The sequence below is a fragment of the Manacus candei genome, unplaced genomic scaffold, assembly GCF_025592945.1.
Source record: "Manacus candei isolate 608988 ecotype Guabito, Panama unplaced genomic scaffold, ASM2559294v1 h1tg000040l, whole genome shotgun sequence".
Taxonomy (NCBI): domain Eukaryota; kingdom Metazoa; phylum Chordata; class Aves; order Passeriformes; family Pipridae; genus Manacus; species Manacus candei.
The window spans coordinates 1433099-1450735 of record NW_026138088.1 but is presented as its reverse complement, the minus strand read 5'-3'; the positions used below and the strand labels follow the sequence as shown (position 1 = coordinate 1450735).

General features: G+C 64.5%; 2 protein-coding genes across 2 annotated transcripts; both read left to right on the top strand.

Moving 5' to 3' along the window:
• The first annotated feature begins 183 nt into the window (after nucleotides 1-183).
• Nucleotides 184-11621, top strand: WIPF2 (WAS/WASL interacting protein family member 2). Its single transcript, XM_051794661.1, has 8 exons — nucleotides 184-231; nucleotides 6159-6283; nucleotides 6451-6583; nucleotides 6722-6841; nucleotides 7324-7980; nucleotides 9253-9462; nucleotides 9558-9659; nucleotides 10365-11621. Exons 2-8 carry the CDS (start codon nucleotides 6221-6223, stop codon nucleotides 10403-10405), a joined length of 1326 nt encoding a protein of 441 aa, XP_051650621.1. The 5' UTR covers nucleotides 184-231; nucleotides 6159-6220; the 3' UTR covers nucleotides 10406-11621.
• A 496-nt stretch (nucleotides 11622-12117) lies between these two features.
• CDC6 (cell division cycle 6) lies at nucleotides 12118-16102 on the top strand. Its single transcript, XM_051794674.1, has 12 exons — nucleotides 12118-12280; nucleotides 12532-12765; nucleotides 13028-13246; nucleotides 13492-13691; nucleotides 13778-13941; nucleotides 14078-14184; nucleotides 14323-14462; nucleotides 14597-14697; nucleotides 14829-14893; nucleotides 15029-15228; nucleotides 15340-15480; nucleotides 15580-16102. The coding sequence occupies exons 1-12, from the start codon at nucleotides 12118-12120 to the stop codon at nucleotides 15667-15669; spliced, it is 1824 nt and encodes a 607-aa protein (XP_051650634.1). The 3' UTR covers nucleotides 15670-16102.
• The last annotated feature ends 1535 nt before the right edge of the window (nucleotides 16103-17637 follow it).

Below are 17637 nucleotides of genomic sequence, written 5' to 3'. Positions count from 1 at the left end.
CTCTCCCTCCGGTCACTGGCACGCGCGGCACCGAACGCTCCAGCTGCAGCCTTGACCTTCCCAAGATGGCGGCCCATCCGCACAAGGCCTCCCGACCTCCCCATCATGGCGCCGAGGCCCCGCCGTGCCCTGCCCACATCCTGTTGTGTCGCGCAGGCGCAGAGCGGCCTTGGCCGCCATTTCGTTCGGCGGTGCCGGGGCCGGGTACGGGAGCGGCGGGAGGAGCCGCGGGTGAGCGGGGAGGGCCCGGGGGGAGCGGGGGGCCAGACCGGGGCTCAGGGGGCCGCGAGGAGCCGGAGCTGCGGGCCGTGGGGCCGCTGTGAGGGGTGTGGTGGCTCGCGGTGGGCGTGTGGGGCCTGTGCGGAGCCCGGGCCCGGCGAGGCCTCCGCGGGGTCCGGGTGGTGTCCGGGCCGGCTGAGGGGTCCCCAGGGCCGGCTGAGGGGTCCCCGGACCGGCTGTGGAGTGTTAGGAACCGGCGGGACTGGGGGACTGGTGCCGCCACACAGATCCCCTGTTCCGCTCCACCCTGACCCCTGTGACCCCTGTGGGACCCCCAGACTGACCCCCTGGGTCACCTCAGGAGCCCCTCGCCAGGACCCCCCGGGCCCCAACCTGGGGCTGCCCGGAACCGGTGGGGCCGGGGGCTGAAATCTCGGTCGTGGACCCCATCACGTTGCCCCCTCCCTGGGTGTCCTTTGGGACCCCCACACTGACGCCCTGGACTCATCCAGTCTTACCCCTGGGTCACCTCAGGGACCCCTCCTCAGGACCCCCCTGAACCCTCGCTATGACACCTGGGACGCCCAAAACGGATGCCCTTGACCCCTTCACCCTAACCCCTGGGTCACCTCAGGGATCCCTCCCCAGGACCCCCTTGTATCCCCCTCTCAGATTGCCCGGGACCTCCACTGTGACCCCCTCTAGGACCCTCACACTGACCCCCTGGACCTCCACCCTCGAGGTCTCTGGGACCCCCGCTATGACCCCTGGGACCCCCACACTGACCCCCTTGGCCCTTCCACCCTTCCCTGGACCCCCACCCTGGGGGTACCCAGAACCAGCAGGACCAGGGGCTTAGGACCTCCACCTTGGGACCCCCACACTGACCCCTGGAATTACCCTGGGACCCCCACTATGACCCCCTGGGCTCCTCCACCCTTCCCTGGACCCCCACCCTGAGGTTGGGCTGGGGCCTTTCTGGAGAGGGGGGTACAGCAGAAGGATGGGGAGGGGTCTGTGGCCCTTGGTGGCCCAGGGATGACCGTGGGCACAGTGTCATGGAATCATGGAATCGTTTGGGTTGGAAGGGACCTTAAATACCCTCCAGTGCCACCCCCTGCCATGGGCAGGGACACCTTCTGCTATCCCAGGTTGCTCCAACCTGGCCTTGGACATTTCCAGGGATGGGGCAGCCACAGGGAAACACATCCACGGCTCCCTGCTCCCGGTCCGACGGCCTTCCCGCCCACGATGCCGAAGGCAGCGTGGGCGGGAAGGCCGGTGGACCGGGAGCACACGCCCGCTGTGGGATCACATTCCATCTGGGATCACATTCCATCGGGATAACCCCGTTGGGATCACACTCTGCCAATCAGCGGTTCCTGCCTGGCCCCATCACGTCCCACCTCTCCCTTCCCAGCTTCCTTTCCCTTCCCGGGGAAAGGGGAGAGGCAGGGAAGGCTTGTGGGCCTGGCGGGACGGGCTTTTCCTGCTTTTCCCTTTGGTGCAGCCGAGTTTCAGGACGTGATTCCCTTGCTCCTGATTAAAGGTTTCCTCTGGCGAGTGACCTGAGATGAGCTTGGAGGAAGGGATGAGCCTGACTCGAGGGTTCTGTGGCTGGGAATGGGAAAGCCTGGGATGGGGCTGTGGAAGCTGGGGATGGGGTAACTGAGGGTGTGGAAGCTTGGAAAGGAGAAACTGAGGCTGTGGAAGCTGGGAATGGGCAGTCAGAGACTGTGGAAGTTATGGATAGGGAAACGGGCTGGAAGCTGGGAATGGAGAAACTGAGGCTCTGGAAGCTTGGGAAAGGCAAACAGGCTGGAAGGTGGGAATGGGGAAACAGGGTGTGGAAATTGTGGATAGGGAAACAGGCTGGAAGCTGGGAATGGAGAAACTGAGGCTCTGGAAGCTTGGGAGAGGCAAACAGGCTGGAAGCTGGGAATGGGGAAACAGACTGTGGAAGTTGTGGGAAACAGGCTGGAAGCTGGGAATGGGGAAACAGACTGTGGAAGTTGTGGGAAACAGGCTGGAAGCTGGGAATGGAGAAACTGAGGCTCTGGAAGCTTGGGAAAGGGAAACAGGCTGGAAGGTGGGAATGGGGAAACTGAGGCTGTGGAAATGGAGGCTGTGGAAGCTGTGGATGGGGAAACTGAGGCTGTGGAACCCACCCCTGAGGAACGAGAAACTCCGGAGTCGGGGGTTTTGGTAAAAACGCCTCGTCAGAGCCCGCGCGGGTCGTTAATAATTCACAGGGAGCGTCTGGATCCCGCGGGGCCGGAGCGTGTCCGTCTGTCTGCAGGCAGGGATGCGCCGCCTCGGCGGGACGCTCCAAATGGAGCTGGCAGCTCGCGCTCGGGAAGCATGCTGATAGGATTTTAAAAGCCTGAGTGACCTTAAATCCTGCGATGGCTGTCGCTCAGGATAAATTATTTATGTGGCATCTTCAGCTCCGCGGGAGCGGGCAGGAATGTCGGGCTGCGGGGACAGGCTCGGAATTTGGGAGGGGGGTAGCGAGGAGCTGCGGGTTTGGATGGGAAGAGGGGGAAGATAAAGGCGCGGGGGCGGGCGTTGGAGAGGTCCAGCCTTGGAAGTCGTTCCCAAACCGGTGCGGCCGCATTTCTGCACCGACATCAGAGGCTGGAAATTCCTCTTGATCTGCAGTTCAAAGCCTCCCTGAGGATGAGGCGCTGCAGCTCGGGCTTGCAAATGAGAAATACAAATCCGCCCCGGAGCCCAAATCCCCCTGAAAAGCGAGGAAATAGGCGGCTGAAGGTCACTGCTGCCTGTCCTGCCCCAGCAGCAATCCCCCGGGATGAGCTGGATCGGGGCTGCTGCCGGGGAGGGCGTTTTAAATCCCTCCACGGCAAACGGGGACTTGAAAAACACCTGGAAAACGTGGTGTGTCACCCTGGCCGGGCTGGATCTGCCTAATCCAGCTGTTTTAGGGGACAAGGGGCAGCTGAATGACAAATTCTTGGGATTTAATGGTGTTTTGATTCCAGAGGTGACAGGGAGGTGCTGATCCAAAATGCTGCCGAGGGGTCTGTGGCTGTGGTGGGCTCAGCTCTGGAAGCAGCTTTCCTCAGGGTCACCTCAATCTCCTGATCTCTCTCTCCTCCCAGGGGACAGCTTTTCACACCTTGTTTTCCTCACACTTTGCTCAGAGCTCTCCTGGGGTTTGGTTTGGATTGGAAAAGCAAAGGCACTGTGCAAACCTGCCCCTCCTGCCTCAGCCCAGCTTTGATCTGCGGGTGTCTCTGGATTCAACTCTTCCCAACCACTCTCCCTGTGAGCAGTGGGAGCTCTCGCAGGCTCCCATGTGTCTTGGTGTGAAAGGATCCTGGTAAGGAAGAACAAAGGAGAAGTTGGAGCGTTGTTTCACGGGGATGGCTTCTGCCAGGCAGGAAGGGGTGCTAAGCAGTGCTGGGAGGAGAACTCCCCCCTTTTCTCTTTTCCTGGAGGATTTAGCTTGTGTCTCCCTAATCTGTATCAGCTGGGTCTGTCTTCTTGCACATGAAAGGTCCAGGCTGTATTTCAAAGGCAGCCTTCCCACCCGGAGCTCTCAGCTTTTCCCAGCCATGTGCCGAGTTCGGGGCCTCTCGATTTTGGTTTTTCAAAGTGACCTTTGCTGTTAATCCCCAGCCCTAACGGGGCCGTGTGCTCAAACGGAATGACCTGTTTCTCGGGAATTCAGCTCCAGTTTATCCTCAAGCTGCTTTAACTTAAACTCTTCCCTCCCCTTCTCTTGCTCTTCTAGGTCAGAACCTGGATCTGAGCGCAAGTTTTGCTGTGAGGGCACCCTAAAAATGGGGAGATGGTGACTCGTGGTCTGTTTGGAGAAATACCCCCCTCGTCCTACAAGTCCCGTGGGATTGCCCCTGTGGGATTGTCCTTGTGGGATTGTTTGGAGCCGCTCCACTTGTCACAGGGTGTCTGGGGGTCAGCAGGGCACACGGGGGAACCTTGTGACCAACCGCTGTCTGTCTGTCTGTGGGCTGGTGTGTCCCTGTCACAGCGGCTCCCGTGACCCCAAGTGCCACCGAGGGAAGTGTCACCCTGGGAGTAACCAGCTGGAGCAGGGACGTGATGTGTGACGTTCCCGTGGGTTGGGAGCGGAGGTGACGGCCCTGGCACAGCTCCTGTGCTGGCTCAGGGCTGTGACACACGAGCCCGAGTCAGGAGTCTCATTACCTGGCGCTGAATCCGTGCTAATTCCCTCCGGCAGCTGATCCGGCACTGCTGGGGCTCTGCCCCGGAGCAGCTCGTGCCGTCCCGGCCCCACTGCGGGCTGGGAAGGAGCACAGGGAAAAGCATTCCTGTTCCAACTCGTCCCAGACAAGCACATTCGGAGCCGTCTGTGATCCTGCTCCGGTGGGAAAGGCACAGGCTGGATGTGTTTGCCGGGCGTCATTCCTGATTCTGGAGCGTCCGGAGGGATTGGGGGTCGTTGGCTCTTGGGTGTGAGGCCTCGAGGTGGGACTTGACAGTGGAGGGCACTTCCACCAGGAAACTGGGAGCCTCAGGTGACTCGGAAAATGCAGGAGACAGAGGGAGGAAGGCCTTCCCGACAAGGCTGTAGCCGAGGAATTCTCACTGGGTAGAAGGGCTGACTTTAATTAAAAGGCAGTTTATGGATTTATTTATTTCCCTGAACCACGGAGCTGGTGGTTTCCCAAAGGCAGGGGAGCCACTGGTATCACAGCTGTGCCGCTGCTCCGTGCTTCCCGTTCTCACATCTCGGGAATGTCTGACAGGTGAGGATGGACCTGTGTCCCATGGGATCAGTAAATTGTAGTTTATCCAGCAGGATATGAGTCCGATGAGGGATCTGGTTGTTAATACCTGGTGCAAACCTGGGTCACAAAGGAACTTTCACGGGGACAGGGGCTGTTCCTGTGCCCTCTGTCACTGCCCTCGGGGTCAGAAATGGGAAGTTTCAGGTGTGAAACTGCCCTGTCCTTGCCTCCTGTTGGCATTATAGTCCCTGTTAGTGACTGTGGAATAGGTTTTCCTGAGGGAAGGATGTCTGTGGCCCAGAGAGGGACATTTGTCCCCTGCCTCTGGGTCTACCCTGAGCACCTGGGACTCTGCATGTGGGGCCTCCAGTCACCACATTCCTATTCCCTGAGCCGGTGCTGCAGGACAGCCCTACCTGAGCACTGTTGTCAGCAGCACGAGTCTGCCAGGGAACTGTGACTTCCCGGTGATTCAGGCTCCTCTTCCTGTCCCCCCCTCCCTCTGTGCTGCGTCTCCGGTGCCAAACGGAGCCGCCGGGCCCCAGGAGCTGTTCCAGGGGAGCCGCGGTGCTGGACAGGTTCGTTTTGGGCTCGTGATGAGATGGGTTGAAATGTCATCAGATCCATGCTGGGAAAGCTGTTTTCCCTGACTGCTTGGAGAACTTTGGTGGGGGCTTTGGAGCTGTGGGGTGCAGGGAGCCTTCAGTGTTGGGGGGTTATTGATGCTGTGGTTGGGAGCCACAGGACAGCCCCGCACTGCTCTGGCTGCTCCAGAGACGGAGCCGTCTGGCAGATTTACCCTGGCTGTGGCCAGAGAGGCCCCGGGGCTGTGTGCCAGGGCTGGCTGTGCCTCCTGCAGGCTCCTGTCACATTCCCACGTGAGCATTCTCTGGCTGCAGCTGGAGGAGCTGGATGGATGGTGCTGGAGCAGCTTGGCTGGGTTTTCTCTGCTGAGCGAGGTGCTCGTGTGAGACACATCCTGGGTGTCATCTCCAGGCACTCTGGGGGCCCTGGGGATTTGGGGTGGGGATGTGCTGTCCCACTTCTGGGACCTGCTGCTCCAAGGTGTTGGGAGGACGTGGGAGCTCAGATCCAGCTGCTGCTCCACAGAAGCTCCAGCTCAGCACCAGCACAGCGCCCCGGGGCCATGTTTCTCCACAGGCTTTCCCCTCCATTCCCTGACCGCTTCCTCCCTTCCTGCAGGCATGAGTGCCCAGGCCTGCCCCCAGCACTGAGCAACCGGAGCCGCCGGGAGCCAGGCCAGGATGCCGATCCCTCCTCCCCCGCCGCCACCCCCCGGCCCCCCGCCGCCCCCCACCCTCGGTCAGGTAGGGGTCACCTTGTGACAGGTGGGGAAGTGGCCTGTCCCCTCATGGGGCCACTTGCCAGAGGAATTGGCCCTGGAGAAGGCTGGCTGTGTGTGCCTCGGGAGGTGGGAATGTGGAGCGGGGCTCGGGGTGTCCGGGGCAGGTGCTGAGCTGCTGCTCGTCCCCAGGCAAACACGGAGCCGCCCAAGCTGAGCCGGGAGGAGCAGCGGGGCCGTGGGGCCCTCCTGCAGGACATCTGTAAAGGGACCAAGCTCAGGAAAGTGACCCAAATCAACGACCGGAGCGCGCCCATCCTCGAGAGTGAGTCCCCGGGGGGCTCCCGGCCCCGTGCCGGCTGCTGCTGTGCCCAGCAGGGCTCTCACCCATCTGGTTCCCAGCAGCTCCTCATTGGAGGAGCGGATAATTCCAGGCTTAACCTCTCTGCCTCCCTCCTTCCAGAGCCCAAGGGCAGTGGCGGTGGCAACTACAGCTCTGGCTCAGCCGCCATCCAGCCCAAGGGTGGCCTATTCCAAGGTGGCGTTCCCAAGCTCAGACCTGTGGGAGCCAAGGACAGCTCAGGTAACAGCCATGTGCCCGTGGTCTGCGTGGGGTTCCTGGGAGGGCCCGGAGCAGGAGGGGGTTGAGAATCTTGCCGTGCTTCCCTGGGGGTTTCAGCTGGTCAGAGGCAGGACCCCAGGTCACACCCCCTGTGTGGCACAGGCTGGTGTGCCCTCCCCATGCCACAGTGTCCCACACATGGACCTCTCGTAGCGCACAGGAGCCGCGTGTGTTGCTGAATGTTTCTCTCTGGTGTTCTCTGTGGTGATCAAAGAGTAGAGTGGTGAGAGAGGAGCCGTGTGTGTGGCTGTGCTCGCTGCCAGCTCCCTGCCTGTGCCAGACATCTGTGTGGCCTGGCCCTCCTCGGCCGCGGCTCTGCGCAGGGACAAGGCACGGAGCCACTCCTGTGCCATTCCTGACCCCTCACTGTGCTCTCCTTCCCCACAGACAGCTCCCCCAAACAGACCCTGCGAGCCCCCTCACTGTGCTCTCCTTCCCCACAGACAGCTCCACCAAACAGACTCTGCAAGTGCCCGGCTCCCGTGCAGCTGCCCCCAGGCCCCCGGTGCCGGCCAGCAACAGCCGCCCTCAGGACGATGCCGACAGCAGCCGGGGGTCCCCGCCGGAGCTGCCGCGCACGCAGAGACCCTCCCTGCCCGACCTGTCCCGGCCCGGCACCGCCGGCAGCACCGGCATGAAGCACAGCTCCTCGGCCCCGCCGCCCCCGCCACCGGGACGCCGCGCCGCTGCCCCCCCGGCCCCCCCTCCGGCGCACGCCAAGGCCTCGCCCTACAACCGGGAGAAGCCACTGCCGCCCACCCCGGGACAGCGCCCACCCGGCAGCAGGGACGGACCCCCCGCCCCGCCGCCCATCAAGCCCCCTCCCTCCCCAGTCAGCCTCCGGACGGGGTCGGGGGCTCAGGGCCAGTCTCTTGCCCCCCCACCGCCCCCTTACCGGCAACCGCCCGGTGTCCCCAACGGCCCCTCCAGCCCCGGCAGCGAGTCGGCCCCGGAGCTGCCGCAGAGACACAACTCCTTGCACAGGAAGGCACCGGGTCCGTTGCGGGGTCTGGCCCCCCCGCCACCCACTGCTGCCTCCCCATCCCTGCAGAGCAGCCGCCCCCCCCCGCCGGCCAGAGACCCCCCGAGCCGCGGAGCAGGTAAGAGCTGTTTGCTCCATGGTGCCCGGGGTGGGCTGTGGGGGTCTCTCGGTGGTTGGGGGCTTGTGAGAGGTGAGTGGGAAGAGTCAGCTCTGAGGCACAGTGAGGTTCCACAGAAAGGTTGATTAAACATTGGAAGCGACTGCCCAGGGAGGTGGAGTCACCATCCCTGAAGGTGTTCAGGGAGTCGTGGCACTCAGTGCCCTGGTCTGGTTGACAAGGTGGGGATTGATCACAGGTTGGACTCAATGATCTTGGAGGTGTTTTCCAGCCTAAATGAGTCTGTGATTCTGCTCATGGTGTAGGGGCTGAGCAGGGCAGTGGCTGCAGTGTCATGTTTAACACATGTCCTTGGTCATGTCCCATGCCCATCCAGCTCCTCCCAGCCTGATGGTGGTGGTGGGTTTAGTCTGGGCAGCTCCTGCCCGCGAGGTCCGTGTGCTTTCCTGGGGTGGGAGGTGAGAACATGGCAGAGCCAGAGCTGCACAGTCTGTCTCTGCTCCCCTGAGCTTCTGAAATGTCGCTGGGGGGATGACAAAAAGCTGTGGCAGAGCAGGGAGAAGCCTTTCCTGTGGTGGTGCAGCCCTCGAGAGCGTGTCCCCGTGGCCGGGGCTGGCGCTGGCTGTGCCCTGGTGCCCCCCCGTGCGCTCCTGGGCTCCGTGTCCAGACCGCAGCTCCCGCCTGGGCCCTGGCCAAGCCGCTCTGTCCTCCCAGCCCTGCCAGAATCCCTCCTTGGAGCTACGGCTGGGGAGCTGCGCTGTCAGCCCGGCTGTAATTAGGCTAATGAGGAGCACGAACTGCCACCGAGCCTCCGCGGGAGGCTGGGCAGGAGCGAGAGGTGGGTCAGAGGGGCCGGGGGTCCTGTCACCGCCTCGGTGGCACTGCAGACGTGGCCTCCAGCCCTGGCAGGCAGCATCTTGGCTCCACGGGGAGCTGCTGCCCTCAGACTCTGGGATGTGCTGGCTCATAGCTGCTCCTTGGATCCCCTCCGTGGAGGGATGTGTGCCCAGCATGGGCTGGGAATGTGCAGGGCCAGAGCAGCCCCCCATGGTGGGTGGTGAGCTGGGGGGGCACCGGGCTGGCCGGTCTCTGCCCTGCAGCTGCTGGAGGAATGAGGAATGCAGATGTCAGGAGCGAGCAGGAAATCTCTGGGCACGCGTAGGAGCATCCCTGGGCCGCGGTCTGGCCCAGCCGCCGGCCTGGAATGCTCCAGGGGATGTCCTTGGGTTTGCCCCAGGAATGCCGCATTTGCTGACCCCGCTCTCCCTGCAGCGCCCCCGCCCCCCCCGCCGATGCTGCGGAACGGGGGCCGCGATGCCCCCCCGCCCCCGCCCCCCTACAGACTGCACGGCCCCGCCGAGCCCCCCAGCCGGGGGAAGCCCCCGCCACCGCCCACCAGGACCCCGGCTGGGCCACCGCCGCCGCCACCACCCATGCGGAACGGGCACCGCGACTCCATCTCCACCGTCAGAGCATTCCTGGGTGAGTGGATCCCCCTCGGAGCAGAGCCCTGTAGTTTGGCCGGGCTCCCCTAGAGTCCCCCTCCCTCACCTGCCTCTTCTGCCCCTTTTCCACAGATGACTTTGAATCCAAATACTCCTTTCATCCCGTTGAAGATTTCCCAGCCCCAGAGGAATATAAGTACTTCCAGAGAATCTACCCCAGCAAAACAAACAGAGGTGAGGAGGATGGGGGGGTGCATGTGAGGAGGAGGAGGGGGTGTCCTGCAGTACCTGTCCCCTCCTGTGCCCTTGGGGTCGTGTTTGTCCCCGTGCAGGGTGAATGGTGCAGTGGCCTCGCCCCAGGCCCTGCCCATGTTCCTGGGAGTGCCAAGCCCCTTTCCTGGGGGTGCTGAGCTCCGAGGGCAGCTCGCTGTGCTTCAGGGGAAGGGGGGGCTGGGAATTTGGGCTGTGCAGATGTCCCATCCCACCTACTGGGAAATGTCGCAGGGCTCGTTCCTGCTTTCATTGGTGCCAGAGGGGGATCCTGAAGGACCCTGCGGCCGGAGCTGGGGCTGGACAGGGGCCGGAGAGCGCAGCCCCTCTGTGTATCCTGGGATTGGCCCTGAGCGCCGGCGCTGGGACCCGGCAGAGCTCAAAGTGCCCTTGGTGCCGCGCGTCAGCGCTGCGGATCCCGGCGGAGACTCCGGGGAGAATGGGATGCTCGTTTATTTTTAGAGCCATGAATGTTTAATGCGGGTTTGAAAAGCCCCGAGCTCGGTGCGGCTGCTGCCAGGCGCAAATCCCAGGCTCCAGATCTCCGCGGGGAGGTCGGGGAGGGAGGGGGGGCCAGCAGCTGGCGCGGGGGTGTGGAGGAGGGAAAGCAGACGTGCCGGATCCGGCTCTGCGGAGCTCCCGCTTCCATCCTCCTTCCTTGTCTTGCAGCTACACGTGGGGCCCCCCCTCTGCCCCCCATCCCCAGGTGAAACCGGGCTGTGCAGGTGGATTGTTCCGGAGCAGACACACGGACCTCCTTCCCCTCCCTCAGCCGGCCCCCCCAGCTCCCAGCCCCCCGGATCCTGCATGGCACACTCCCAGCCTCTCTGCCTTCCCCAGGACCAGCGGATCTGCCCGGCCCAGCACCCTCCGTCAGCCTTCCCCTCATCTATGCACCCCTCGGGACTCATGGCAAGCCTGGATGGGTCCATCCCTTGTTCCTCCTCATGGATCCCGGGCCAGGAGCAGCCTGGGAGCCGGGCACAGGACTCTGGGCTGAGCCGTGTGCCGGCTGTGGGGATCAGGGGGGCTGGTGGAGAGGGGCTGCGGATGGACATACTGCGAGACCCCCGGAGCGAGGGGGAGCAGGGCCAGGCTGGGGGAGCCTCGTTATCCCTGGAGAGCCTCATTATCCCGGTGGAACCTCATTATCCTGGGAGAGCCTTGTTATCCCAGCACAGCCCATTGCTTTTTTGCACAGGAGCCAGTAGGGGAGGGGGGTGAGTGGGACCATCCAGGGAGACCCCGACAGCGCTGGGTGAGGGGGAACCCCATCCCTGTGCCCTCTATAACCGGCACTTCCCCCCCGGGCTGGGATGGGGGGCGTGGGGTCTTCTCGGCTTTCACCCTTGAACCCCCGAACTCGAGCATTTTAACAAGAAAACACTAATTATCTGGGGAGGAACCGGGAGGGGGCCGTTTGTGCTGGTTCTGACACGTCAGGGGGCACATGGGGGGGGCCCTGGGGGAGCCAGTGACGTTTTGCCTTATACACTCCCTGTCCGACGGGTGGTCCCGGCCGGACTCTCCGTGTTCCCGCGGGGGGGTCACACTAACGTAGTTACTGATCTCTTTGTACCTGTCAAGCGCCGTAGGAGGAAGGTGGCGGGGGCTGCAGGGAGGCTGCACCTCCCCCAGAACGGTTTGGGGTTGATTTGGGTGTTGTTTTTTTTTTCTATGATGATGGACCTTTCCCTGTTGGGGTTGGAGAAATGCGGGTGAAGGGTGAGGGGTGTTTGGGGGGGTTTTCTGGAGGATGACCCCCCTCAGCATTGCCCTTTGGGTTAAATAAAGGGTCAACATGGTTCTGCCCCTCCTGGAGCAAGGGACCCTCCTAAGAGGGAACAGAGGGAATTGGAGGAGCTGGAAATTGCATTTAAATAAAAGTAATAAAGTGATAAATGATGTCAAGGGCACTGCCTGGGGGGAGGGTGCTGGAGAAGGGAGGGTACCCAGGGACCCCTCTTGTCTCTTGGGGGGGTGATGGCCCCAGGGGCTGCGGGTAGGGCGTTCTGTCTGCAGCCAGGCTGGTACTGGGAGTGCTGGGAAGCAGGGTGGAGGGTACTGGTGGCAGTGGGACTACTGGGAAGACAGGACCGTGGGCTCTGGGAGCATGGGGAGGCGGGTTTGCATGGTCTGGGAGCATGGCGAGGTGGGATTGGACGGGTGCGGGAACTGGGAGCACAGGAAAGCGGGAAGGGGGAGATACTGGGAGTGCTGGGAGGCAGGGTGGAGAGTGCTGGGAGAAGGGTGGGGTAGGACTCCGTGGCAGTAGGAAGGCAGGATGAGGGATAGTGGTGGCACTGGGAAGGCAGGATGGGGGATGCAGGCACTGGGAGCACGCGGGGACGGGCTGGGGGTTACTGGGAGCGCGGGTCCCATCCGGACTACAGCTCCCAGCATGCTCCGCGCGCCTTCCGCCATGTCTCGGGCGCGCTCGCTGATTGGCTGCTCTGTTGCGATCCGTCCTCCGGACGCGGCGATTGGCGGTGGCGGCGGCAGCGCAGCCAATGGGGAGGAAGGGGCGAGGCCAGCTCGGGCTGGTGGCGCGAACTGCGGAGCCGGGGCTGATTTGGCGCGAGAAGGTCGGTGGTGGCAGAGGGGGGGACACGGGAGGTCAGGGGGGACACGAGAGATCGGGGGGGACTCTGGGGGTCGGGGGGGCTCAGGGTCGTGCCGGGGGGTACGGGGGCGGAAATAGGGGACAGGGCCGGTGTGGGATGGGCTGGGGGGGTGCCCGGGAGCCGCGGGGCTGGGGGTCCCCCCTGTCTGACCGGGGTCCCCCCCGCCTGACCGGGGTCCCCCCCGCCTGACCGCTGTCTCCTTCCCCCTGCAGCCTCCGCCATGAGCAGCCGCAGCCCGCAGAGCCAGCCCACCATCGGCTTCCCCCGCACGAGGAGCGCCCGCCGCCTCGGGGCCGCCCCCCCGGCCAAGAGCGACCCCGGCCCTTCGCCGCGCCCCAAGGCCTCGGACTCCCCCGGCCAGGCCACCCCGAGCACACGCTCGGCCCGGGCCACAGCGCAGCCCTTGAGCCCCAAAGTACAGCCCCTGAGTCCCCGCAAGCGCCTGGGTGAGTTCCCCCCCTGCCCTAGGACCCCCCGGGAATGGTGGGGGGCCCGTCCCCTCCCCACCCCTGCAGGGTGGGGGTCTCACCCTGGGGCGGCCGAGGCAGGCGGATGGGCTCGGCTCCCACCCCCATCCCTGGCCCAGCTGCGTTTGGCGCTTCACCCCCATTTTGGGAGGAGAAGCTGCTCCCGCGGGGTTTGGGAGGTGATGAAGCACAAAGCCCCCCAGGGAGAGCGGCCCGGTCACCGCTCCCTGTCGCCCTGCAGGTGACGAGAACCTCTGCAACGTCCCCCAGGCCCTGCCCGGCTCCCCGGCCAAGCGCAGCAAGGAGAACCGGGGCCGGCGGCTGCTCTTCGGGGAGACCCCGGCCTCCCCCGAGCAGCCCAAAAGCCCGGGGCCGACTCCGAGGAGTGGGGGGCCAGAGACCCCCCGGAGTTCGAGGGTCAATGGGCAGAACCCTCGGACCAGGCTCTTCCGGCAGGAAGGTGAGTGTGGGCAGGGATGGGGGAATGGAGGAACTGGGGAATATGGGGATGGGGATGAGATAGAGATTGGGATGGGGCATGGGTGTGGGGATAGTGTTGGGGATGGAGCCAGAGATGAGGATGGGGATGTGTTGATAGAACCAGGGATGGGGATACAGCTGGAATTGGGATGGAGATAGGGATGGGATGGGGATGGGGTCCTGGCAGCACCATATGCCTCCTGAGCCCTGTCCCTCCCTGTGCAGGTACCTGCTACCAGCAGGCCAAGCAAGTGCTGCATGTGGCCGTGCCTGACCGGCTGCAGGGCCGGGAACGGGAGACCGGGATCCTGCGGCAGTTCCTGCGGGAGCACGTCCGGGGCCATCGGCCCGGCAGCCTCTACGTGTCTGGAGCCCCTGGGACCGGGAAAACGGCCTGTCTGAGCCGTGTTCTGCTTGACTGCAAGGTCTGTGCCATGGCCAGGGGGCTGCTCTGGGGGGCTGGGCTGGGGGCAGCAGCTCAGGACTGGTGTAACGTTCCCATTCCCGTCAGGATGAGCTGTCCGGGAGCAGGACCGTGGTGCTGAACTGCATGGCCCTGGGCAGCCCCCACAGTGTCTTCCCTGCCCTGGCACAGCACCTGGGGCTGCCCATGGCCACTGGCCGGGAGCAAATCCGGAGCCTGGAAAAGCATCTGACGGCACAGGGGCCCATGGTGTGAGTTCCCCATCCTTGGGGGGTGGTGTGGGTTCCCCCTGGATGCTGGGAGAGGTGGTCTGGCAGCAGCTCTCTCTGCTTAGGGTGCTCTGAGGAGGGTGGGCAGAGTGGGGACTCAACTGCACTCCCCCTGCAGGCTCCTGGTGCTGGATGAGCTGGACCAGCTGGAGAGCAAAGGCCAGGATGTGCTCTACACCCTCTTTGAGTGGACCCGGCTGCCCAGCTCCAGGCTCGTCCTCGTGGGTGAGTGTGTGGAGTGTGGCACTGCCCCCCTGGCACCCTCCCTGTTTTGAGGGGGCTGATGGAGGGTTGCCTTTGCGCTCCTCTCCTGTTGCCTCCTCGGGTCACAGCCCTCATCCTCCTCCTCTCCTCACTCTGCAGGGTTGGCCAACGCCCTGGACCTGACGGATCGAAGCCTGGCCAGGCTGGGAGCCCACCCGGCCAGCAGCCCCCGCCTGCTACACTTCCCACCCTACAGCAAGGAGCAGCTCACCTGCATCCTGCAGGAGCGGCTGGGGCAGGTGGGGACACGGGGGGACACAAGGGAGACATCGGGGGCTTTACCATCCTATTGGGGCAGGTGGGGACATGGGGAGGGCATGGGGGGGCTCTGCCTGTGCGGGGGGCAGCACTGATGGCCCCGGTGCCTCGGCAGGTGGCCGGTGACCCCGTCCTGGACGCGGCCGCGCTTCAGTTCTGCGCCCGCAAGGTCTCCGCGGTCTCTGGTGATGCTCGCAAGGCCCTGGATGTCTGCAGGTCAGTGTGTGCCCCAAAACCTGGCAGTGCCAGGGCCAGCGTGGCCCCTGTGAGCCCCCATGGGTCCCCTGCACTGGGGGTACCTGTGCCAGAGGTGCCTCTGCCCTGTGCTCAGCGCTGTCCCTCCCCAGACGTGCCGTGGAGGTGGTGGAGCTGGAGGTGCGAGGCCAGACCCTGCTCAAGCCGCTGCCCGGGGGTGAGTTGGTGCTGCTGGAGCCAAAACCCTGGGGGGGCACCTCTGGGTTGGCCTTAATTGGGGTCTGGGGTCCCTTTCTGGGACACCTGCTCCCCGCTGCCGCCTCCCTTTCTCACTCCCCTCTCTGTCCCACAGGTGACTCCCCGGTGTCCCCCGTCCCCAAGCGCGTGGGGCTCCTGCACATCTCCCGCGTGCTCTCAGAGGTGTTTGGGGACCGGCTGGCAGGGGGTCCCCAGGGGGCCCAGGACACCTTCCCACTGCAGCAGAAGGTGCTGCTCTGCTCCCTGCTCCTGCTCTCCCGGCACCTGCGCGCCCGCGAGGTCACCCTGGGCAAGGTGAGTGGCAGCAGGACCCTCTCGGGGCTGGATCTGGGCAGTGGGTGGGTGTCCCTGAGGGTCTCCCTGGGGTGTGACTCCAGCACTGTGACGCCCCTCTGCCTTCCCCAGCTCCACGACACCTACAGCCAGGTGTGCCGGAGGCAGCAGCTCCCCGCCGTCGACCAGGCCGAGTGTCTGTCCCTTGTCACCCTGCTGGAGTCCCGCGGTGTCCTCGAGCTCAAGAGGGCCAAGGAGGCCCGGCTGGCCAAGGTACCAGGGGGATGGCAGCGTCTGGTGGTGGGACTGGGGTCTGGCAGCAGGGCAGGATCCAACAAGGGCAGTGCTGAGCATCCCTTGTCTCCCTCCCAGGTCTCCCTGAAGCTGGAGGAGGCGGTGCTGGAGCACAGGCTGCAGGACACAGCGCTGGTGGGCAGCATCCTGGCCCAGGGGCTGCACTAGCCCCCTCCCCATGGCCCCGGGGGGATTTCAGTGCTGTGGCTGGAACAGAGAAATGGCTCCCAAAGCCTTGGACACTTGTCAAGTTGTGCCTTGGGGCCCTCAGTCTGGGGTTCTTTTATTAATATTTTTAATATATTAATATTATTAATGGTATATTATGATATCTGTGGGAGCCAAGGTAGGAGGCTGGAACACCCTCTCCCAGCACCTTTGCAGCCCCCCCAACCCCTTTGCAGCTGGGAGTGGTGGGTGCTGGTGCTCCTGGCCCTGTTCCCACCCCTGTGTGTGATCCTGGGGTCTGCTGTTGCTCCTGCCGTGACCCAGGGATCCAGTGTTTGCTCCTGACTCCTTCGGAGCCTTCCAGGGCCCTCCAGAACCTTTTGGGCCCTTCTGGCTGCAGGAAGAACCGTCCCAGTGTCAGCCCTGCTCTGGGTCCCAGTGCTGGCAGGGGCAGAGGGGGGGTGCAGGGTCCGCCGGGGGTGGGGGGACAGCAAGGACCCCTTTATCTCCTGCCATTAATAAAGTCATTCTGGTTGAGCTCTGGCTCCTGCCCCCCCTGTTCCCCCCACTTCTCCCCCTGGTCCCTCCCTTCCCCAGGGCTGTGGGGACCCATTCCTGTCTCCCCCTGCCCCTCTCCTGGGCTGCAGCCCCCCCCTTAGCCCCCCCCCTTAGCTCCTGGCTGCAGCTCTTTCGTTTCTGTTAAATAATGGACGCTTTGACCTAATTTTGCAGCTTCCCCATCTCGGGGGGGTGTGGTGGGCTCTGGGCAGGCGGGGGAGCAGGGAGGGGACGAGGCTCTGTCAGTGCCACCCATCCCCCATCACACCCCACCTCTGACCATCCCACCCAGTCCCCCGGGACCCCCGGCTGCCCCCTCAGCAGCTCCTGGACAGGGAAGGGGTTCTGGGGGCAGGACAGGATGGGGGTCCTGGATCCCCAGTGTGTCTCAGTTTCCCCCTGGCCCCATAGTGTGACCCTGCTGTGTGCCAACCCCATCCTGGCTCTGCCCCTTGGCTCTGTGGCCTTGTGGGATCCCCATGGGGACATTGGCACTGGGTGCCCAGGACAAGGACACAGACAAAGCGGAGCCTGGTGAGGCTGCTGGGTTCCACCACGGAACGGGGCATCCCAGGGCAGTCCCCCTTTCCCACCCCCTTTCCTACTCCCTGTGAGGCCAGGAGACACCTCGGGGGCACCCAGGGCCCCCCAGCTGCCACTGGCCATGGGGAGCAGTGGGGAAATAGAGGCAAGAGGAGCACAGGGGGCTCTGGGAGCCCCGAGGGCTGCGGGCAGGCTCAGCCCGCGCTGCCGGGCGCTATTTATAGCCGGCACTGCCATGTGTCGGACGTGTGCGGCGGCACGGGCGGGCGGCGGGGTCAGCCCAGGCTGTGCCCGCTCTGCGCCGCGTCCCTGCGCCCTCGCCACGTCAGGGACCTGGGGGGACCCTGTCCCTGCCCCTCCCCATGCCATGAGATCAGCAGGCACCGCGGCCCTGCCACCTGTCACCAGGCTGTGGGGCTGTACTGGTGTCCTCCTGCCCGTGGGCAGAGCTGGGCCGGGCAGGGGCTGCCCGGGGGTCCCTGGCTCCCCACAGGCTGTGGCAGTCGTGTCGTGCCCTGTGCCAAGGCCCCGGGGAGTGATGCAGCCCCACAGCATGTGGGGATGTGGCACATGGTGACGGTGTCAGGAAGGAAGCGCCTGGCAGTGTGTGGGGCCGCGGTGACGTGGTGGTGACGCAGGCACAGCCCCTGTGCCCCGTGTCCCCCCGGCTACCCCAGCCCCCCCTGTGCCCACCACGGTGCCAGGTGAGGTGATGGTGGCACAGGCAGCTGCAGGCAGGGCACAGGGGCACCCCGTGCCTGGGTCAGACAGGCCGTGGTGGCCGAGGTTGGAGGGTCCCCAGTGCCGGCACTGTCCCCAGAGCGTCCTGGCTGTGCAGGTGGGGACGGGGACAGCAGGACAACACGG